This window comes from Solea solea, chromosome 17 (assembly GCF_958295425.1).
Source record: "Solea solea chromosome 17, fSolSol10.1, whole genome shotgun sequence".
NCBI classification, from domain to species: Eukaryota; Metazoa; Chordata; class Actinopteri; order Pleuronectiformes; family Soleidae; genus Solea; species Solea solea.
In genome coordinates this window covers 22,077,073-22,100,870 of record NC_081150.1, presented here as the reverse complement: position 1 = coordinate 22,100,870, position 23,798 = coordinate 22,077,073, and the positions used below count along the sequence as shown (strand labels likewise).

Sequence of the window (23,798 nt, the reverse complement as noted above, 5' to 3'; positions counted from 1 at the left end):
AAATTACTGAAATTAATTTTCCACAGATGAATATTTTCTTTATGTAACACAGTGATGTAAACACAGCTGCTGACATGAACACATGAACACACGTCAGTCTATAATGTTTTAAACACATAATAAAGTTACAGACGCATTAGTTGTAAGAAAACGGGACTTGAACGTTGAGTAGAACATTTTCTTTATCCCATTTTAATCCACACGATAACGAAATAACTACGAAAAAGTTATTCCGCCACCGCTGCGCTTTCATCGGAAGAGAAAGGCGCAGCATCCACAACACAATCAGTGACAGTAATGAATGGTTACATGGAGTAACTCCGTGAACTCTGTCTGCTTATATTGTGCGTAATGTGTGTAGATGATGACGTGTGACACTTATAGATTGTTGAAATAATCTGTAAATTCAGCTCACATGGATCAGTCATGTCTAAACATACATGTTACACCAGAAAAAAACATGCACAGGATCAACTATCAATGCACAGCCAGTTTTTTAAGCATCAATATTAATATGAGAGCAGTCGCTGTGACCCTGACATTGAGTTCCTTTGTGTTTAACACTAATTCCAAAAAAACGACCAAAATGATCTATTTTTACAGATTTATACATCATAAATTGACGAGTTGATCGTGCACTTTTCTTCTTTTTCTTTTATTTCCCTCTTTCTTTGCAGCCGCAGTTGTCGTTTTTCTTCAAAACGAAGGCGTTTTAGAGTCATTTGTATATTTATTTGTGGGTGGGCGTGGTGTGTTCATCTCCGCTCAGTTTCACGTTTGATGGGATGTATAAAGAAAAGGTGCGCAGGACTTGGCGTACGCACAGTTTTATAAATCTGAGATTTTCTTTGCGTACGTACTTTATAAATTTTGTGCGTACACCGTCTTTTAGTATGAAAGCTGCGCACTCTTTTATACATGAGGCTCCTGGTCCTGACAGTCTGGATGCTGCTCTGTGGACCTGCAGGACTTAACTCTGTCACTGATCATCTGAAGTTAAACTTCACATGTTCTGTTCCAGCTGCTGGAGGAGAACATCATCTGCTTTGTGAAGAACGAGCTGAAGAAGATCCACAAGGTTCTGGATACAGATCACACAGAAGTCTCAGAGAGTCAGAGGGAGGATGAGGAGCAGAGGAGCAGCAGAGAGGCTTTTCTGAAGATCACAGAGGACTTCTTATAACTATCCAAGATGGCGGCGCGCACGGACGCAGCGGCTCACGGCTCTCCCTTTTTGTGCTATTTTCTGTGTTTTTCGTTCGTGTTTTTCGTAAGTACGTGTTCAAATCGCTGCTATAGCCGTCAGGACTTACTCGACGTTGGTTTTAGGCATAAGTTACCCACCACAAGTGACTTTCAACGAACTCACAATATACCCGACGACGTCGCGAGGCAACCGGGCTCTCCGTGGATTGTTATCGGGTCCGGCAGGCGTCGGAGACGGCGGAGGGAGAGAAAGCAGAAGCGAGGACGCCGGTCAGGCCTGTTGGTGAAACTCAGGACACAGCCACACAAGCCTCCCCTACCCAGCTTGTTCCTCACAAACGCGAGATCTATGGTTTACAAGATGGACGAGCTGGAACTACAGTTGGCTGGGAATCGCTATGTTAAGAACTGCTGTGTTATGATTATAACCGAAACCTGGCTTCACCCGCGGATCCCCGACGCCGCAGTAGAGCTAGCTAGCCGCTCTCTCCACCGCTGGGACAGAAACCAAGACTCCGGTAAGAGCAGAGGAGGAGGTCTTTGCATTTACGTACATAATGACTGGTCAAACAATAGCACAATCATAGATAAACACTGTTCCCCGGACATAGAATACATGTCAGTTAAATGCAGACCACATTATTTACCCAGAGAGCTAACAGTAGTGATAGTTACAGCTGTATACATACCTCCGGATGCTAACGTTAGCATAGCTCTCGCTAGCCTGCTAAAAACAATAAACACACAGCTGCGCGCGCACCCACACGGAGTTCACATTATAGCTGGGGATTTTAATCAGGCGAACCTTAAGACGGTTCTTCCGAAATTTTTTCAGCACGTTAAGTGTCCAACCAGGGGTGCAAACACACTGGATCATGTCTATTCTAACATCAAGCATGCATACAGAGCCATACCACAACCTCATCTAGGCCAGTCAGATCACCTCTCTCTGCTCCTTACCCCGGCATACACCCCTCTCAGGAGGAGAACTACACCTCTCAAAAAGACTGTTACAACCTGGCCGGACGATGCACTCTCTCAGCTACAGGACTGTTATGCGAACACTCAGTGGGAGGTATTTGAACACCAGGACCTGGCAGAGCACACAGAAGCAGTACTGTCATACATCAGGTACTGCATTGGGAACGTCACTGTGGAAAAGAGCATCAGGGTTTTTCCCAACCAGAAACCCTGGATGACCAGCCAGGTCCGAATGCTGCTCAGGAAGCGTGACGCTGCCTTCAAGTCAGGTGACAGGGAACTGTACAGTGCCTCCAGAGCAGACCTGAAGAGAGGAATCAAGGATGCTAAGTCGGCCTACAAGAAGAGGATAGAGGACCACCTCTCTGATAACAACCCGCGACAGGTGTGGCAAGGCATACAGCATATCACAAACTTCAGGGGCTGTAACATCACACCTGGGAACCCAGACGCCTCGCTGGCAGAGGAGCTGAACTGCTTCTTCGCAAGATTTGAGAAAACTGAGCCCCATACAGCCTCACCACCTCCGCAGCCACCAGCACCCAGCACCGTCACACTGACTGTACAGGATTCTGAAGTGAGACGGGTGCTAAGAGCAGTAAACCCAAGGAAGGCAGCTGGCCCGGACGGGATACCAGGGAAGGTGCTCAAAGCCTGTGCAGACCAGCTCTCACAAGTTTTCACCTGCATCTTCAACCGTTCCCTGTCTCAAGCCACCATCCCATCCTGCCTGAAGACAGCTACAATCATCCCCGTGCCCAAGAAATCATCCACAGACAGCCTCAACGACTACCGCCCAGTCGCCCTAACACCGGTCATCATGAAGTGCTTTGAGAGGCTGGTTCTTCACCACATCAAAGACAGCCTTCCTCAGACCTTCGATCCACATCAGTTTGCTTATAGAGCAAACAGATCCACGGAGGATGCCATAGCCATAGCTCTCCACACTGCGCTGAGCCACCTGGAACACCAGGGGAGCTATGTGAGGCTACTCTTCATCGATTACAGCTCAGCCTTCAACACAATCATCCCGGACATTCTGGTCAGTAAACTTGTGGATTTAGGCCTCCACCCACACACCTGTTCATGGATAAAAGACTTCCTCACGAACCGTCCACAGACTGTTAAACTTGGTAACCACATCTCCTCCACCCGCACACTCAGCACCGGCTCTCCACAGGGGTGTGTGCTGAGCCCACTACTGTACTCCCTCTACACCCATGACTGTAGCCCAACCCACCTTGGTAACACCATCGTCAAGTTTGCAGACGACACCACTGTGGTTGGACTAATCTCAGGGGGAGATGAGTCTGCTTACAGGGATGAGATCCTAAAGTTGACAACGTGGTGTTCAGCGAACAACCTGGCACTGAATGCCACAAAGACAAAGGAAATCGTCATCGACTTCAGGAGGCACCGCGCAGACCCAGCTCCCCTCTACATCAACGGTGTCTGTGTAGAGAGGGTCCAGACCTTCAAGTTCCTGGGCACCGTCATCTCGGCTGACCTCTCCTGGACCCCGAACATCACGGAGATCACCAAGAAGGCCCAACAACGCCTGCACTTCCTGAGAGTGCTCAGGAAAAACAACCTGGATGAGAAGCTGCTGGTGAACTTCTACCGCTCTTCCATAGAGAGCCTGCTGCTGTACTGCATCACAGTGTGGTACGCCAGCTGCACTGAAGCAGACAGGAAGGGTCTTCAGAGAGTCATCAACGCAGCACAGAGGATCATCGGCTGCACTCTCCCCTCCCTAAAGGACATTTACCACTCTCGCTGCCTGAACAGAGCGAGGAACATTGTTAAGGACAGTTCCCACCCCGGCTTTCATCTGTTCGACATGCTGCCCTCTGGCAGACGCTACAGGTGTGTCCGAGCTCGGACAAATAGACTTAAGGACAGCTTCTTCCCCAGAGCCATAACCACACTGAACATGGACATGCACTGACCATCCTACCTCTACCACATACTCTCACACATTCTGGCATGTGCAATACTCTACATTTCATGCTGAAATGCTTATTTATTTAATAATTTACTCCACACTATGCAATACTTATATACTGTGCACTACTTATATTGTATATACAGATTTTTATCCTGCTTAAATTACATTCCAACTGTGCAATATCTGTATTTTTAAATGGTACCCTGCTAAAATCACCTTCATACTGTGTAAATGTTTATATTTCTATTTTTATATACTGCAAAATTACATTTCACTCTGTGATATTTATATTCTATATGCTGCTAAAATCATATCTCACACTGTGATATTTATATTTCTATATTTCATATACTGTTAAAAAAAAAAAAAAAATACACTTCATACTGTGGAAATAGTCTTATTTATTATTTTTTATACCCTGCTATGGGTCACGTCTCATAGAAATGCACTTTTTATATTTAAACCCTGCTACAGACCTGCTATTTCATATTGTGCAATAAGAATTTGATGGCTGTATATCCTTTTAATGTAGTACGCTGCAACTGAAAACCCACCTCACGTTAACTAGGGTCACTTTTTCTTTTTAATGTCCTTGACCCATACACTGGTTGTTGTTGTTGTTGTTGTTATTGTTCTTCGTTGTTAGCTGTATGCACTTTCAAGGTGAAGTCAAGTAAATCTCGTTGTACAACTTGTATAATGACAATAAAGGCATTCTATTCTATTCTATTCTATTCTTAAGGAGGATGAAGCAGGAGAAGCTCGCTGACAGTAAGAGGACTTTTAATGTGAAAGGAAGAACATCTTATTTTCTCAATGATCCACTCACTGATTTTTTTTCTTGTGTTCTGTCAGAAATCAGAGCTTCAGCTTGTCGACGTGAACTCAAATCAAACCTGAGGAAGAAGTTCCAGTGTTTGTTTGAGGGCGTGGCTAAAGCAGGAAACCCCACCCTTCTGAATGAGATCTTCACAGAGCTCTACATCACAGAGGGAGGGACTGGAGAGGTCAATGAAGAACATGAGGTCAGACAGATTGAAAGAGCTTCCTGGAAACCAGACAAACCAGAAACAACCATCAGACAAGAAGACATCTTTAAAGCCTCAGCTCTAAGAGACGGTCCAATCAGAAGAGTGATGACAAAGGGCGTGGCTGGCATTGGGAAAACAGTGTTAACACAGAAGTTCACTCTGGACTGGGCTGAAAACAAAAGCAACCAGGACGTACAGTTCATGTTTCCCTTCACCTTCAGAGAGCTGAATGTGCTGAAAGAGAAGAAGTTCAGTTTGGTGGAACTCATCCATCACTTCTTCACTGAAACCAAAGAAGCAGGAATCTGCAGGTTTGAAGACTTTAAGGTGGTCTTCATCTTTGATGGTCTGGACGAGTGTCGACTTCCTCTGGACTTCCACAACACTGAGATCCTGACTGACGTCACAGCGTCCACCTCAGTGGACGTGCTGCTGACAAACCTCATCAGGGGGAAACTGCTTCCCTCTGCTCGCCTCTGGATAACCACACGACCTGCAGCAGCCAATCAGATCCCTCCTGACTGTGTGGACATGGTGACAGAGGTCAGAGGGTTCACGGACCCACAGAAGGAGGACTACTTCAGGAAGAGATTCAGAGATGAGGAGCAGGCCAGGAGGATCATCTCCCACATCCAGACATCACGAAGCCTCCACATCATGTGCCACATCCCAGTCTTCTGCTGGATCACTGCAACAGTTCTGAAGAACATGCTGAAAACCAGAGATGGAGGAGAACTGCCCAAGACCCTGACTGAGATGTACATCCACTTCCTGGTGGTTCAGTCCAAAGTGAAGAGGGTCAAATATGATGGAGGAGCTGAGACAGATCCACACTGGAGTCCAGAGAACAGGAAGATGATTAAGTCTCTGGGGAAACTGGCTTTTGAGCAGCTGCAGAAAGGAAACCTGATCTTCTATGAATCAGACCTGACAGAGTGTGGCATCGATATCACAGCAGCTTCAGTTTACTCAGGAGTCTTCACTCAGATCTTTAAAGAGGAGAGAGGCCTGTACCAGGACAAGGTCTTCTGCTTTGTACATCTGAGTGTTCAGGAGTTTCTGGCTGCTCTTCATGTTCATCTGACCTTCATCACCTCTGGAACAAATCTGTTGTCAGAACCAACAACAAGCCAGTTGACCAGACCGTTTAGAAAAAAACCTAAATTGAATCATCTGCACCAGAGTGCTGTGGACGAGGCCTTACTGAGTCCAAATGGACACCTGGACTTGTCCCTCCGCTTCCTCCTGGGTCTTTCACTGGAGACCAATCAGAAGCTCTTGAGAGGTCTACTGACACAAACAGGAAGCGGTTCACAGACCAATCAGAAAACAGTTGAGTACATCAAGAAGAAGTTGAGTAAGAATCTGTCGGCAGAGAGAAGCATCAACCTGTTCCATTGTCTGAATGAACTGAACCATCGTTCTCTTGTGAAGGAGATCCAAGAGTCCCTCACATCAGGACTCCTGTCCACAGAGACACTGTCTCCTGCTCAGTGGTCAGCTCTGGTCTTCATCTTACTGTCATCAGGAAAAGATCTGGAAGAGTTTGACCTGAAGAAATACTCTGCTTCAGAGGAGGCTCTTCTGAAGCTGCTGCCGGTGGTCAAAGCCTCCAACAAAGCTCTGTACGTGGATCAGTATATAAATATTAATAAGACATATTCTAAAGAGCACAAGACAAACATGTTTAACCTTTTGTTTATCACTGTTTTCTACCTCAGACTGAGTGGCTGTAACCTCTCAGAGAGAAGCTGTGAAGCTCTGTCCTCAGTCCTCAGCTCTGTGTCCTCTCGTCTGAGACACGTGGACCTGAGTAACAACGACCTGCAGGATCCAGGAGTGAAGCTGCTGTGTGATGGACTGAAGAGTCCTCACTGTTCTCTGGAGACTCTCAGGTCAGAACTCTGACTCAGACTCTTTGCTTCTTTAGGTTCTTATTGATGAAGATGTTTTTTCTGAATCACTGAGTTCATCATATCTTCTTAACTCCAGTCTGTCAGGTTGTCTGGTCTCAGAGGAAGGATGTTCTTCTCTGACCTCAGCTCTGAACTCCAACCCCTCCCATCTGAGAGAACTGGACCTGAGCTACAATCATCCAGGAGACTCAGGAGAGAAGCTGCTGTCTGCTGGACTGAAGAGTCCTCACTGGAGACTGGACACTCTCAGGTATTCTCCTCTTCCTCCTCCTCCTTCCTCTTCATGTTCATCAACAGTATTCAAACTTGTCAGCAGGTTCAGGTTGAAGATGTCCTGTTATTATGTTTTCCTCTGTCAGTGAGTATAACCAAACATTAGTGACACTTTTTAAACACCTGTTGTTCTTCTCCGTCTTCTGGCTCCTCCCTTTAGGGGGCGCCACAGCAGATCATCTGCCTGATAGATATTGTTCTTGTTTGACAATAAACTAGAAAACTAGAAACAAACACTAGACTCTGGTGAGAACGAGAGAATGTCACGTAGTTCAGCCTGAGAAACGACCAGAACCATGAACTGGACAGATCATCTGCACAGAGTAGCAGCATCATGTGAGAAGTCCTGGTACTGGGTACAGAACAGTCCTGGTCCACTTCAAACAGTCTACGGTCAAACTAAAGTAAAGATGTCTTTATTCTGTGGTGTTTGTAGTGAGTTGTGTACGAGATGTTCGTCATCTAACAGCTACAATCAAGTTGTTCTTCATTCTTCATTCAACGGTGAAAACACACAAGTTTTGGAAGCAGCAGTAACAGCGACGAGCCTCCGCAGCAGCAGCTGCATAAGTAGCCATGTGTTTCCTCTGTGACGCGCAGCTGAAAAAACCACAAAAGCACTGGAAACTAGGTATCGATTCAAGCAAGCGATCAAACAACCGTAATTCAAATACAAAGTTTATGGTTTTTAGACCCACAATACTGCGATTTGAAAGATTGTAAAAAATAAAAATGAAATCCCTCTATTTTATCTATTTTCTTTGTTTACTTGGTTTGTGCTGGGCCAACTTGTTGCTGGTTTACTCGTGGTGGGTTTCAAATGTATAAACAGAAGTTGTCTTCTGTGTTGTCCACGTGGTGGCGCTGTTGAGTAAATGCGTAGCCTCCTGAAACTGTGGTCTCTGGTTCTGCAGACACCGTCTTCTCTTTGAAACACACCTGTCCTTGTAGTTCATCATTGTGTCCACCAGAGTGCGTCATTAAGACAACAGTTTGGACTCATGTTGGACAGAAACTCATTCAGACTGTTTCTTCCTCCAGGATGGACCATGCTGGAGAGCAGAGGTTAAAACCTGGTCTCAGGAAGTGTAAGTATGGATTTACAGGAAATAACAACATATCAGCTGATCATCAATAAACTGCAGCTGTGTCTCGTTGTCTTCATCAGATTCATGTGAACTGGAACTGGACACAAACACAATGAACAGAAAACTCAAACTGTCTGACGACAACAGGAAAGTGACCCTTGTGACAGAAGATCAGTCGTATCCTGATCATCCAGACAGATTTGACGTCTGGTCTCAGCTGCTGTGTAGACCTGGTCTGACTGGTCGCTGTTACTGGGAGGTCGAGTGGAGAGGAGATGTTTATATATCACTGAGTTACAGAGGAATCAAGAGGAAAGGCCACAGTTCTGACTGTTTGTTTGGACGTAATGAACAGTCCTGGAGTCTGATCTGCTCTGATGATCTTGGTTACTTTGTCCTTCACTGTGGGACACGAACACCCATCATGTCCTCTGTCTCTCACAGAGTATCAGTGTATGTGGACTGTCCTACTGGGACTCTGTCCTTCTACAGCGTCTCCTCTGACTCACTGATCCACCTCCACACCTTCAGGACCACATTCACTGAACCGGTTTATCCTGGGTTCTGGGTCTGTCTTGATTCCTCAGTGTCTCTGTGTCCTCTGTAGGACATGAAGAGACAGCAGCTTCAGTGGTGGACGAGGTCAAAGCTCGTCTCAGTCATTCTTTGTTGAAACCATCAATAAAAAAAGACTTAAAAAAATCAACATGTCTGTCATTAACTGAGCCGCCGTCCTGCGCTGTGAGCGCCCCCTGCTGCTGAGAACCAGCCTGAAACACACAGGTTCACACACACTGAGATAAAAATAACAAAAAGTGAATGTTTGAAAGTGAAATTAAAAGATACAGAAAGTAAAATCAATTAAAAATGAATAAATGCTTTATATAAAATAAAAAGAAAGAAGTCAAAATAATATAAAATAAAATTCAAGGTTTTCAATCCAATAGAAAACAAAGTAAATAAAGATGTTAAGAGTTTGACTCTTTGTCTGAAGAACATCATCTTCTCACTGACGAGCCTTTCTGTCCCAGCATGCACTGCTTCTCCTCCTCCTCCTCTTCATGCTGCCTGACAACAGCACCCCCTGCTGTGTGTGAGCAGAACAACACTCAGAGTTACACACACACACACACACACACACATGGAAAATGAAACACACATGAGCAGATTATGCCATGAATGAGGAAGTGTGGTTTCTGCTGTGATGCAGGTGAAACTGAGTGTGCGTGACCTCAGGATGACCTCTGTCCTCCTGCTGCTCTGTGAACGACAGCGAAGAACGTGTCCACAGTGACAGGAAACTCATGACACTCAGAGGGTTTTTGCACTTTCCAAACATCATCAGTGTCTGTGGTTTCTGTTTCTGTGGCTTAATGAAGAATGACATTTTCAACATCAATAAAAACCACATCATATCACTTTAATCTACTTTGTTGTGTTGATGACGAGGTACTGACACCTAATACAATCTATGTCAGATTAAGTCTACGCTCTTTTAGGTCATAGATTAACAGCTCCATCCACTCACTCTCCCACACCAAAGCCCATAGAGAAAACCAGTGATTTTAGCTGCGGGGACACAGGAGCTGCTGGTCCTCTGCTGCCTCGTGTGGTCACTTTGTGTCACTGACGTCAATCTGAACAAAGGATTTTGTGTGTGTGCGTGTGTGTGTGTGTGTGTGTGTGTGTGTGTGTGTGTGAGTGAGTGAGTGTCTGTGTGTGCGTGTGTGTGTGGGAGAGTGTGTGTGTGTGTTCGCTGCAGGGAAACGTTTCAACTTGATTGTGTGTTGTTTGACGCGCGTCAGTATGTTAATTACACCTCAGACCCTGAGATCACACATTCCTGTCAGAAGTGTGTTGACATAATATCTGTTTATCTTATTATTACACGAGTTTGAGCTCAATTAAAGGTCTATTTAAATTTCTACTTTTTCTGACTGAAAACTGAAGTTTGTAAACCACTCACTCTCTGCACCAAACTCCAGAGAGAAATGAGTCATTTGACATGACATAGATCATAGATCTTTTGCTTGAGGATGCTCCAAAAGTTCTCAATAGGGTTGAGGTCAGGGGAGGATGGGGGCCACACCATGAGTTTCTCTCCTTTTATTTTAAACCAAAATGTGGTGTGTTTCCACCGAGTGGAACGGTTTGGTATGGGACAGGGTTTTTTTTGCATTTCCATCAGGAATAGTACCAAAATAACCGGTCCCAACCATTACCTTTCTCTGTACCCTTTCCTTGGGGGAGTAATGGTACGGTACGGGTGGAGCTCGACCCTAGAAAGTCAGTGACAGAAAAGCGTCACTCAACCGGTGTTTCTTCAACACCTCAAGTCTATTCTCATACAAAGTGAGCAAAAAAGGATGTCCTCCATTGTTGTTGTTACGTCACACTACGTATCTCACTGGCGTGGCCATCAGGCACAGCGCACACCCCGCCTACCAAGTAAAAGTACTGGAAACCCAAGCCTGACCCAGGGCTTTACTGTTACAATCCATACCGTACTGTACCAGACTGAGCTGATGGAAACACGGCTACAGATAGTGATGGAACTGAGAGCACGATATTCCAGAGAGAGTTGGTGTTTTTCCTGATTCTAATGAAACATGTTTGTTAGACGGAAAATTAACAGCCTCATCTGGACGACTGAGCGTCAGAATTGGAGGTAGCATCAGGTCGTGTATTTGCCTGTCTTGATGTTGCCTGTGTTCTCCGAGGTTTACGTAATTCAAATAAATTCCTGAAACTTTACAAATCCCAGACTTTATTCACTGTTCTATAAAACCTTGGCAGCAAAAACAATCATCAGACTTCTGTGTCCACACAACCGAAGACCGTAGTGAAGACCTGCTGCAGCGTGGAGGACATTTCTGAATCTGTCACTCCATCTTCAAACAACTCCTTAAATCCTAAATCGCCTTAACATTCCAGTGCCCCCTTTGTATCGGGTGTTAGCACAGAGTTACCCAAACAACACATGAAGAAGACGTCAACAGACAACTTCTTGTTCATGTGCAAGTGAGAGAGCGTTAATATCCACTTGGTTGTTTTTGTTTGTTTATTTTGCTACATTTGATTTGAGCACAAAATGACTGCTGCTTTGAACAGGAAACCAAGTGTCAGCTCTTATCTCTGCATCAACTGGAGTCAAACATGAACAGAACAGACCTTAACACAGAACAACAATGCTGCCATCTTCAGTCAAATGAATTGATTTCTCACGTGTCACGGGGTTCTGCTGCAACTTCTCAATAGACCCAAAGATGATGGCGTAGTCGACTGATGTTATGTTTCCCTTTTTATTTGTCCAACCCAAGATGCATACCGTGAAAAATATTTACAGGTGAAAATCAAAAAAAATTAGAAAATTGTCCCAAAATGCTATTTCAAAAAAAAAAACCTGTACAAGTCTCAATCAAAATAATTGAATTCAGTTGTGAGCAAAAATAGGTGTGTTACCTCCTCTGTAACCCAATATACACTGCTCGAGTGGGAGGTAGAGCGCTCTTTATATAGGTCCTCTGCCCCTCCCATCCAAACATCAATTATCCAAAAATCACAATAAATGAACACAAGCATGATTACTATAACAAACAACCCAGATGAAAATAAAGCCAAAATATGTCCCAAATTAACGGTGCCACAATATTTATTGTCCCCATCTTTAATAAACCAAATTAATAAATAATTAATGGAACTACAAACAAAAGTGACGTCACACTAAGCGTCCCGCCATCGTCGTCATTTAAGTGCGCCGCTGACGTAAACAATGTTTGGGCGTGTTGACACAGGTGCAGTTGATGACTGTGGGCGGGACGTCACAGTGGGTCGGCAGGGTGTTTGGCGTTCGGTTAGAGGGAGAAAGCGTGTTTTTTGGAATAACGAGTGATTTAACAACATATCAAAAGTAGTTTGAAGGAGTGTGGGAGGAGGAGGAGTTGGATTGAGTGGTAGGATGGATATCGGCCAATGACCTGTAAGCTCCGGTATACGATATCTGTGTACGACTCTGGATCAAACTCTTTCTGTCAGAAATGACTGAGGCGATAGGTGGCAGCGATCGAGAAAGTTCAAGTCGTGCAAATGACGTGTTTGAGGCGATTGAGAGTGACTGCTCTGAAAATGACTCAGAGATAGACAGCTGGGCAGGAATGGAATTTGGTGAAGGGAGAGAGGGGGACAATGAGGGAGAGTGGAGAGGATATAAGGGTATGAACCAACGCAGCCTAGCAAAAGGGAAGAAGAGATTAAGAAGGGACAGTGATGAGCATAATGAGAGTGAAGAAGTGGGGCTTGAGCAAACACAAACGGTGAGACAGGAGAGGTGTACTGCTATAATAAGGTTTGATGAAAAGGGACAGGAAAAAATGAAGAAAATAAATCCATTCACGCTGACAACAAATCTGTCCAGTAAAATAGGAGAAATACAAAAGCAAAGGTACTAAGTGATGGCAATCTGTTGGTGAGGTGTAATAGTCAAGAACAAACTGATAAAGCATTAAGTTTAAAAGAGATAGGGAACAACAAGGTGGTCAGCACCAGAAGGGTGGGAACACAAAATGGAGGAGGGTGCAAAGGAGTAATAACGGGAGTGCCTATGAATGTAAGAATGGAGGAGTTAAAGAAAAGCATCAAAGGTGGAAAAGTAAAGGAAGCGCAAAGGCTAAAGACGACAAGAGATGGAGTGAAAAAAGATAGTGAAACAGTGATGATTGAGTTGCAAGGCGAGAATGTGCCCAAGAGAGTGTTCCTGGGTTTTGTGAGTTTCCCAGTGAGAGCAAAAACCATTAAGATGTTTTAACTGTCAAACGTTTGGACATATAGCCAAGAACTGCAAAGAGAAGAGGAGGTGTGCAAGATGTGGGGGTGACAAGGGGTGCAGCCTAAATGCTGTAGCTGTGGGGGAGCTCATAGTGTAGCATATGGTGGGTGTGAGACTATGAGAAGGGAAACGAATATTCAAAAAATAAGAGTTGAGAGAAGAATCACCGATGCAGAAGCTGTGAGTGTATCAAGAACACGGAATCAAGATATAAATGAGCAAACTAAGGGCAGATGACAGGATGCATGTGAAGAAAAGAGACTTAGTGACGTTCATAACAGGAGTGATCAATAGTACAGCCGAAGTGAAATCAAAAAGTGTTCAAATCCAGCTCATCGTTAAAGCAGCAGTGAACCATTTGGGATTATTGGGACTGACATGGGAAGAAGTGAGGGAGAACCTCACAAATCAGTCGAGCCAGGATGCAACATGTGTGGGTTGATATTGATCATGGTAATTCTTTTACAATGGAATGCGAGGAGCTTGCTGGCGAATGGACAGGAGTTTAAGCAATTTATCAAGGAAATGGCGGTAAGACCAGATATAGTATGTGTGCAAGAAACATGGCTAAAACCAAGGTTAGACTTTGTGGTACATGGGTATACAGTGATAAGGAGAGGGGGGTGGGGTGTGCCACATTCATTAAGCAAGGTATTCCATACAGGGTGCTGGAAAAGGGGGAGGATCAGGAGTATATAGTGGTGGAAGTGTGGGAGAAAGAGGAGAAAGTGGTTATACGCTGTAAAAAAAAATCCTAAAAAAACTGTCATTTTCCGGCAGCTGGGGCGCCAAAAACATACTGTGAAATAACAGAAAATGACTTTCTCATAAAAAATACGGTTATTTTTTATAATTAAAATACAGTTTGTAGTTGTAATTTTAACAAGATTTTTACCTTATTTTCAGATTGTTTTTAACATTTAATTAGAAACATTTTCACATTTTAAAACAACTAAATTACCTAGAAAAATTGTAAATTAACCTGCTATTACGAATATGAATGCTTACATTTACAGAAATGTGCTGTTATTAGTTGGTTTTAATGACATTATTTTATGGAAAGAGGTTGTATAATAATTTATATTTGATGTAATATAATAGTATATGACACACAAAATAATGTGATTCATCTTTCAAAACATGTTGAAAAACTAGATATTTGGTTTACAACTGCAATAATTTACTGTTAATTTTAGATAACATCGCATGTATATTTAATTATTTTACGTTGTTCTTATTGTTTAATTACAAACATTTTATGTTTTAAAACTATGAAATTACCTATGAAGATGGTAAATTGGTAAATTAACATTGTAATATGAATAATAATGCTAAAATTTAATGGCATTATTTTATGTAAAAAGGTGGTATATTATTTTATTTATTTATTTATTTCAGTCATGTCAGTTAGATCACTCATCACACATCGTCGTAGTGTAGTTCACACAATACACATAACCGAAAGGGAAAGCGGGAGAAACAAAAGCTTATCTAGTCCCGCCCCCATTATCCACAGAATACATATTTTCATCATACAATACATAATTATTCTCTTTCTTATGACATTTTGACAAAACATGTTTCAGCATCAGGTAGCACTCAGAGATATAGTCTAGCTCTAGACAGTCAAATCAGACTCCATGTGTGTCTGTACATGTGTCCATGATATTCCGTCGCGAGTGACAGTCTCGACTTGTTGCCTGGCATGTTCAACTTCCCAAAAGTCACAAAATAATCCAATCAATAGAGGTCAATGCATCTTCATTGGTCATCTCATTGCCAATCTTTCTCAGTTCCCGGTATTGCAGGAACATTCCTCATCCCAGGGAGAGCATTCCGATCATCATGAATGTGAATATGTACACATCCTCTACAGCCAGTGCGGCAAGGCACACAACTTTCCACTTATCCCATCCGTCCCGAATGTAGCCAGCCATGAAGGTCCCATCTGGGCAACTAGGTTCACCAGAACCTGTACTTCTTGTTGAGAACAGGTTCTGCATTCAGTGACCAGCTTAGCAGTTCCATCTTGGATCAATTGATTCTCCTTAGTGACTTGTTTCACAGTGGCAGCTAAATACTTCTCATGTGTTGACAATTGTATCAGTGTCAACTGTTGTTTGGGTACATTCACTTTTTTTTTTTTTTTGTTTGGTTACATTTGCTTCCACTGCCCTGACCTTTGTCATACTTTCCTCAATGAATGAATGAATGAATAATAGTTTCTGTAAAGCGCTTTGGGTGCCTTGAAAAGCGCAATATAAATCCAAGCCATTATCATCATTATTATTAGTAGTAGAAGTATTGCAAATACTATTTCAGGGAGAAGAACGTAACTTCGGTCAAGTGCTTGTCTGTCCCAAATGCTGGCTCAAGTGGGCCTTGAGTTGCCAAAGTTTTGGAACCCTAATCATTTCAGCACTTGAGCAGTGGTCAGTTTTACAGTATGTGCATTATACATCTTATTTTGATGTATTAAATTGACTTGTGCTGTCTTACCTCTGTAAGAACTCCAAAGTTGATGCTTGGGCTTCTGGGTAAGATATGTTCATACAGTAGTACGAACCAAACATCAGCGTAAGAGCATCACTGAAGATTCTGATATGGCCGTTCACAGTAGTCTGGTCCACAGACAGCATAAAATTCTCCACTTTCAAAGTCGAGTTCCTGTTGTGTACAAGGACAAGAGAAAAGGGGAACATTTTTGTGACAAACTGAGCCAAAAGACCGTAACTCCAACAACAACTAAATGAAATTATGTTACAGTACAACAATAACAATCAAAGTAATAGTAGTAATAGTTTTCTGTTTTTTGGTTTTAATATATTGTGGTTTAGAAAGACAAATATTCATACCACACATAACAATACATGGTGTTCTTGGAAGTCCAGCACAGTCCACTTCAGAGGGCAGGGTTGTTTGATCCACTTTGTAGAACATCTGTTCTTCTTCTTCATTGAAGTACTTGAGGAGCAGTGGAAGAAACTCTGCAACATTCACATCATTTTTGCTTGATGTTTCCATTTCCCTGAAGATGGTCCCCATCTTCCCTGTCTTGTCACCAGATTTAAGAAATGAAATAACTCTGGCACATTTATTAGCTATGTTTTTGTCTTCCATGTCCACATCTTTAAGCTCTATAAAATGAGTCTTCATGCCAGTTGTCTCAAACAGATATGGCCATTCCTTTGTCAAGTCAGAAGTCTCAGTCCCACTGATAATGTCTTTTCTCTGACTGCAGAAAGTGTCTCTCATCATATTCTCAATGGCTTTGCGGTCACAGCATCTTACTCTCCACATTTTCTTTAACTCTTCTTGTGCATGTTTCTGAGATTCAGGGGTTTCACCAGGTGGCAGCCGTGTTGGTTGGCAGTTTATACACCCGTAAGTGTCTAGTCTTCTTTTGGGAGTTGGGGTACCCTCTCCTTCACTGCTGCTAATAACTTGTCTCTTTAAGGAAAGTGAAGTGTTTCCTCTCTTCAGGTTATCCCCTCTGCTGACCATCTGTTTGGTGAGTGAGTCATACCCACTGCCTACAACTTCACCTTCAATGACATCAGTAAATGCCACAGGGTAGGCCTTAGTCATCTTCCTTGCTCTCACACTGATATGTTTCTTCCCAGGTGTTGGGCACGTGGTTAAGATTTCACTGACACTGAGTGGTATGATTTCAAGTCTCTCACTCTTTGTTGGCCGCTTTCCTGTTTCCAGCTTTCTGATGATCTCAGATGGAATTTTCTGCCAAGGAATTTGAAATTTAAAATGCCAGCTGTTGTCAGACAGTTGACGAGGTGTGGTTGAACTACTTGTTGACCGCGGACTTTCAGTTTCTGAGCTGTAACCACCTGAAAGATAGACCCAACTGATGATACTGATTTATAAGCACACTGTCAATTCACTGCTGGTGGTTGTACTATATTACAGTAAGTTACAGTTACTGGATTGTTTAAGATCAGATACGATTTTCGATTTTTCTTAAAACTACTAAATACAAAATGGTTATTATTCTTCTTATTATAATTATGCAAATGAAGGACATTCTTCACACACACAAGCACACGCACACACACAAACGAGTGTCTTGTGACTTGTAAAGCAGTTGTTTTCAGTGTCAGTTAAAGGCGACAAAGACCGGAAGCTCCAATTAACGCTGCGTTTGTGTGTGTATCTGCGTCATTACCTCGTTTATGAAACCCTGAAGTTTCAGAACAAACAGTTCAGCCACTGCTGAGAAAATAGTGTTGTATTGTTGTCCTGGGCTCTGCCAAGCGGATCTGCACTTCCCGAAGCTGATGATGTCATCAGAAATCCTCAACACTCCTCTCACCACCGTAGCTCCTCCTGGTGCGGGCACTACTCCGGGCACATCCGGTTGCGTAAATTCAACCGCAGAAGAAGAGCTAGTCTCGTTGTAGCTGCTGAGCATATCGGTTGAGAACATGTCTTCGAAAAAAAGATCAGTTTGCTCTGTTCTGGGTTGTAGTAAACAAGGACAGACGCTCCACAAGCTCCCCACCAATGAGCAAACAAAAGCTCAGTGGATATTGTTCATTTTTGATGGGAATGTGCCTGCTACATTTCCCAAAATTCTCCATGTATGTGGCAACCACTTCACGGAGGATTGTTACACAAACTTCGCGCAATACAAAGCAGGGCACAGCACCACACTTCGCCTCAAAGAAGGAGCAGTACCTACAATACATGCTGGATTACCTGCAGCACAAGTAAGTATTTCAAACAGTAATACTGTCTTTGTGTGCTCGTTCTGCCGTTTAGCATTAGCGATAGCCGGCTACATGCTAAGCTACACGCGTTCGCTCGTGTTTCAATTGCGTGTATGCGTATGGTAAACACGGCTGTATTGTGGGTGACTAACCGGGGAGCACAGAGCTAAGCAGGCTTATCGCTGTAGAAGTTTGGGACCGTGTTCGCTCGTTTCAATTGCGTGTATGCGTCTCTCCATGCCGGTAAACACGGTTGTATTGTGGGTGACTAACCGGGGAGCACAGAGCTAAGCAGGCTAATCGCTGTAGAAGTTTGGGACCGTGTTCGCTCGTTTCAATTGCGTGTATGCGTCTCTCCATGCCGGTAAACACGGCTGTATTGTGGGTGACTAACCGGGGAGCACAGAGCTAAGCAGGCTAATCGCTGTAGAAGTTTGGGACCGTGTTCGCTCGTTTCAGTTGCGTGTATGCGTCTCTCCATGCCGATAAACACGGCTGTATTTTGGGTGACTATCCGGGGAGCACAGAGCTAAGCAGGCTAATCGCTGTAGAAGTTTGGGACCGTGTTCGCTCGTTTCAATTGCGTGCATGTGTCTCTCTCACTTGTAAACACAACGTTATTCAGGCGGTGTTGGAAACGTGTGTTTATGTTAAAGTAGGGAACAAGTTATAGTCGAATTGGGGCAGATTCAGGAAAGTTAATGAAGTAGAAAGCCAGTCTTTTGAGCATGATCTGTATTATTGTTTTAACCTTTACTATTTTCCATACCAGGATCGTTTTATCCACACGGGCACACAAACAGAAGCTCCAAGTGTGAGAACATGTGCCACTCAACTGTCAATTGGGACCTTGAAAGCACACGTGCACAGCCAAAGTAAGTAGAATTGAAATTTCATAAGAACCAAATTATTGAAGAGCATGAAATGTTCACACATTGTATCTACTCCATAGGGACCCAGACACCAGTGTTGTCACATGAGACTGCTGGCACACAAACCACACTGCCGGAGTACATGTTTTCATCCACACCTATAAAGGGGCCAGGGTTTGGACCACAAAAAAGAGCACGTGTTGAGTCAGAGGAGGAAGAGGGATTCACCTCACCAGAGTCACAAGTCGACCCAAATGACCCAACCTTTACTCCTGGCGGATCCCTAACAACACATGATTCAACAATGTTGTAAGTACTGACTTCAAGTTCACTAGGCATGTCACTTCAGATCAAAGAAGTGAGGCTAAATGCTTTTTGTCTTGTTACATTTGTAGGACGGAAAGTGCTGTATACATGGATAAAAAATACATTGTATTTGAGTCCTGCCTGAGGGAGCTTTTTGACACATGTCCAGTGTGCAAGAGAAATTGCGAAGTGCAGCAGCAACAGAAGGGCACGTATGTTGCATTTCATCAAACGTGTCCAAAATGCAACTACTCCAGGAAGTGGCAAAGTCAGCCCATGATTAAGAACACCCCAGTTGGCAATGTACAGTTATCTGCTGCTACATATTTCACTGGTGCATCCTTCATCCAGCTGGAAAAGGTATTACTATTAATGTTTTGTCGTCCAAATCATATGACACTTTCGACCAATAAACAATTACTAAACACTGTTTGTATTATTGTTATGTTAGCTATGCCGTGCCTTGCAGCTCCAGATTTCTCATTATGACACCTTCCGGAAACATGCAAGGAAATACCTGGAACCTGCAATCGTCCACAAGTGGAAGAGTGACCAGCAGGTCCTTTTCTCCACATTGAAACCGGGGGGGAAAGTTCAAGTTGCAGGAGACATGCGTGCAGATTCTCCAGGTAATGAAAAAAATCAGACCATCATCAAAATCATAAATACCACTTGTAAACATAAAAAAAAATCAATCACTAGTTTTTTTCAAGAAATGAATTCATATTGTTCTGTTTACTTCAGGGCACTCTGCAAAATTTGGGAGCTATTCCTTGATGCACATGGACAGCAACAAAATTTTGGACCTTCATATAGTTCAGGTGTGTAGGATTCTCGTGACATTTTACTTTGAAGAAAGATATGTTTTTAATTTGTTGCTTCTACTTTGTGTTTGGTAGTGTGGGTGGTAGCTACCACATGGAAAAGGAGGGACTACGACGAAGTCTGGACCATCTGCAATCCAATGGCTTGGCTGTGGATTATATTGTTACAGACAGACGCCCACAGATCCAGAAGTTTCTGAGAGATCTACAAATTACACAGTTTTATGACGTGTGGCACTTTGAAAAAGGTAATATTTTATCACTATGCTTTTCATAACGCACTTGTATTACTATGTTGCGCAAATTAAGAAAAAAATGTTCTAATAGCGACCACAGACTAAGTAACTAAGAAACTAAAGTCTGAGTCCTTTCACTACTGCTTCAACCACATTTTGATACCTAAGACATGGATGAATAACAACATGTACAGACATATTGCACATATTTGTCAGTAGGCCAGGCCAGGGTGAAAATGTGTTAAATAAAATGTATTTGTATTTTCTCTCTTTTTTCAGGTTTGTCCAAGAAACTGCAGAAAATTGCTAAAAACAAAGACTGTCAGATTTTGAATAAGTGGCTGCGTGCCATAAAGAACCACGTGTACTACAGTGCAACGTCCTCAACATCGGGCCCAGAGAAGGTGGCAAAGTGGACATCTATACTAAATCACATGCAGGATGTGCATACTCACGACAACCCCATTTACCCAAAGTGTGCACATGCTGACAGGGTGTCGAAGGATAAAAACAAGTGGTTCCAGCCAGGTGAGAAAAAGAAAAAACTTTCCAAATGTAATGAAAAAGAAATGGATATTATAAGTACTTTGTGATAAATGATACTGTTTTTCTTTCAAATTCATTGTATAAACCCACCTTTCTCAAATGCAAGATCAACAATTATCGAATGAACATATTGCAATCAAATTAAAAGATTTGTATTTGATAAATACCTTTTGTTACTCAAGGGTCAGTTGCACTGTACAAGGTAGAAAAGACCCTGACCAACAAGAGGGTCCTGAAAGACGTGGAGAAGCTAAGCCACCACTACCAGACTTCTACGCTGGAGTCCTTCCACAGTTTGGTTCTGCGGTTTGCTCCTAAAAATGTGGTTTTTCCATATGTTGGGATGTTATGCAGGTAATATACATTATAATGAATTCTCTAACAGCAGTTGACTAAGTAAGTATTGGGTATCATAACCGTTGGAACTAAAAATCAAAACAAGACTGTCTCATTGATTGGAATCTTTATATTACATAGGTTGTACCTTGCATCCATGCATCACAACGAAAATTCCAGCCGTGAGCAGGCAACAACAGCTTTAGGCCAAGCTGTCTACAGAGTGTCGTATTCGAAGGCCAAGAAGGGAGAACCCACCGCAAAGCCGGTCAAAACAGACCCCACGTACAGTAAGTCACTAAAATGTTTTATTTACATTGAATAAAATGTTTTACAAAAACTGACAAATACTGACAAACTTTTTTTGGCTTTTTTTTCTTTCTTATTAACTTAAATTAACACCTAACACAACAAATAACACATTTAAATTTAAATAGCTGAAAATGTAATGACACAGTAAAGAAATTACTGTCTGAATGTAATGTCATGGTTCTCTGTTACATTTTAAAGACTATGTGGCTGAATTGATGAGGCTGGTGTTCGAGGAGGTGATGGAGGACCCAGAGTCTTTCGCTGAGGACATGAGGAAGATCGCCATCCCAGAGACCCTGTCAGCCCAGTATGACAGACCCTCAAAGGAGGAAGTCATTGCCTCACATGTGACCCGCTTCAGTCAAGGGGTGGGCGGAAGCCAACATATTGTCCAGCCAGATCAGGAAACTCCTGGCGTATCCGGCACACAACACACGACGGGATGACAACTCGTACACGTCGTCCCAAATATCCCCAGCACCAGCTGACAAAGCTGCGGTATGCTAAATGCCGGTAGCGACTGGAAAGTGGATAGAAATGTAAAAAAAATTAAATGCTGCTCTTGCACTGTGCACATTTTGTGTAAAAAGTTTTTATTAAACATTTCTAATACACAATTCTTTTATCACTTATGTGTGTTATGATTTAAATATGCCTCTTATTTGTATGTTACATACATACTCGTGTATTGTTCTTCCCCGCAAAGGCCCATAGTCTGCCCGGTAGATGTTGTTCATGTTCTGCAGTGTGTATGGGTTCAAACAGTTAGGCTCCAGGCCTGGATGGTAGATCATGCATGTTGGTGTGTCCGGAAGTTCATTCATTCTTCGGATAACCTAAAAAGGGGCAGAGCAATACTGTTACAGTAATGGCATAGAGTAATTAGGTGAAAATAGCTGGATCACTCAAAAAGTGATGGATTATTACTGTAAAAAGGTTGGTACAATCATAGTTACAGACAGGATTAAAGAAAATGGAGCTACATTATAGGGCACTGGCCTAATTACAGGATTGAAAATAGTTAAATTTGTACTACATTGCTTTATAAAAAAATAAATCTAAACTAACATTTACTAATCCATTATTTTACAACACTTAGTTATTGCTTATGGGCAAAATAATACCTTAAGTGTTTCTCTACAGCAGACGTTCTCCCCTTCTGTGGGCATCGTCATGCAGTTCCCACAAGTGCACCTTCCAGAGATACAGTATTGTGTATGAAAAGTACAGTAACACATTTCATAGATTCAAGAGTTCTATTCATCAGTTACTCATATTACGTACAGGGGAACAAAACTACTTTCATTACAGTCCCACCAGATATCTACACAAAATGTTAAAATGAGCGTTTCACCAAACAGCAAGTGATAAAATCTAAATAGAAAACAAAAAGACATGTACAGGTATTGCTGTAGCTTATACTTAGAAAAAATGGTGGGGGGAGGGGCGGGTTATCAAGCCTCAACCAGTGTCTCCCTACAATTAACCACATACAGTATTGGGAATATACACAGAGAAAACATTACCATTCTGAGGCGTCCTGCAGCAGTCTTTGTTGTGGAGGTGTTTCACTTGCGACAGTATCTTCTGTCTCTGGGTCAGACTCCGGGTCAAATGTGTAAGGGATTACGGCGCGGGGTCGTGACACAGCCATTTAACAATGTTTTGATAATGACGAGCAGAGCATCAATCGTGCCAGAGGGAGAGCTGCGTATCTGATTTATTTGATTTCTGGCTCTAATAACAAAAAAGCAATTAAGACTGTCAATGTTTGGTCTTCCTTTTCTTTCTCTTTTTAATAACTCATCAGCTACCCTGGCAAAGTTTTATTTCTCCTGTTTTTGCTCTGTTTGTTCACTAATGTAATATGTTTCTTTCTTCACTTTTGTAATGTAACCGTATTTCAATAAAGTTGTTTAAAAAAAAAAAAAAAAAAAAAGAGCTGCGTATCTGAGAGCTGACGTTCTAAACACGTCACTTCCAGGTACCTGGCCAATCACAGGAAAGTGGGAAAGCTCTCGTTGGCTGGCCAATCACAACACAGTCCACGTTCTGGGGGGGTGGTTTTGGTCTGAAACAGCGCGGCTGACGAGAGCGTCAGTGAGGAGATATTTTGATCGGCTCGTTTGCAGCGATTAGAAGGTTTTGAACCATGAAAACAAGTTAATATATGTAAGTAGACCTCCATAACTAACATATATGTGTGATACAAGCATTCGATGTCGCCTTTAAAGCTTCTGAAACGTAGACCGCACTGGCACTCTTGACGATCGTCCCATCCAGGAATTTCAGTACTGTAGAGATATCCATCTTGGCATATACAAGATCTTTGATGTCATTTGCAATGCGGACACGCTAACACTGATCTGAAGAG

General features: G+C 42.8%; 3 protein-coding genes across 3 annotated transcripts; all 3 read left to right on the top strand.

Moving 5' to 3' along the window:
- Positions 1 to 8,489: 8,489 nt before the first annotated feature.
- LOC131443439 (stonustoxin subunit beta-like) lies at positions 8,490 to 9,154 on the top strand (the record flags this gene model as incomplete). The annotated part of the gene is made up of 1 exon (XM_058613075.1): positions 8,490 to 9,154. A coding segment is annotated over one exon (561 nt), but the record flags the coding sequence as incomplete, so codon positions are not given.
- Positions 9,155 to 17,408: 8,254 nt separating this feature from the next.
- LOC131444097 (uncharacterized) lies at positions 17,409 to 20,081 on the top strand. The gene is made up of 7 exons (XM_058614238.1): positions 17,409 to 17,992; positions 18,765 to 18,867; positions 18,945 to 19,173; positions 19,260 to 19,530; positions 19,640 to 19,799; positions 19,915 to 19,991; positions 20,070 to 20,081. Exons 1-7 carry the CDS (start codon positions 17,708 to 17,710, stop codon positions 20,079 to 20,081), a joined length of 1,137 nt encoding a protein of 378 aa, XP_058470221.1. The 5' UTR covers positions 17,409 to 17,707.
- On the top strand, positions 20,077 to 22,041 carry LOC131443419 (uncharacterized). Its single transcript, XM_058613038.1, has 5 exons — positions 20,077 to 20,242; positions 20,510 to 20,758; positions 20,959 to 21,130; positions 21,254 to 21,402; positions 21,623 to 22,041. Exons 1-5 carry the CDS (start codon positions 20,089 to 20,091, stop codon positions 21,868 to 21,870), a joined length of 972 nt encoding a protein of 323 aa, XP_058469021.1. The 5' UTR covers positions 20,077 to 20,088; the 3' UTR covers positions 21,871 to 22,041.
- The last annotated feature ends 1,757 nt before the right edge of the window (positions 22,042 to 23,798 follow it).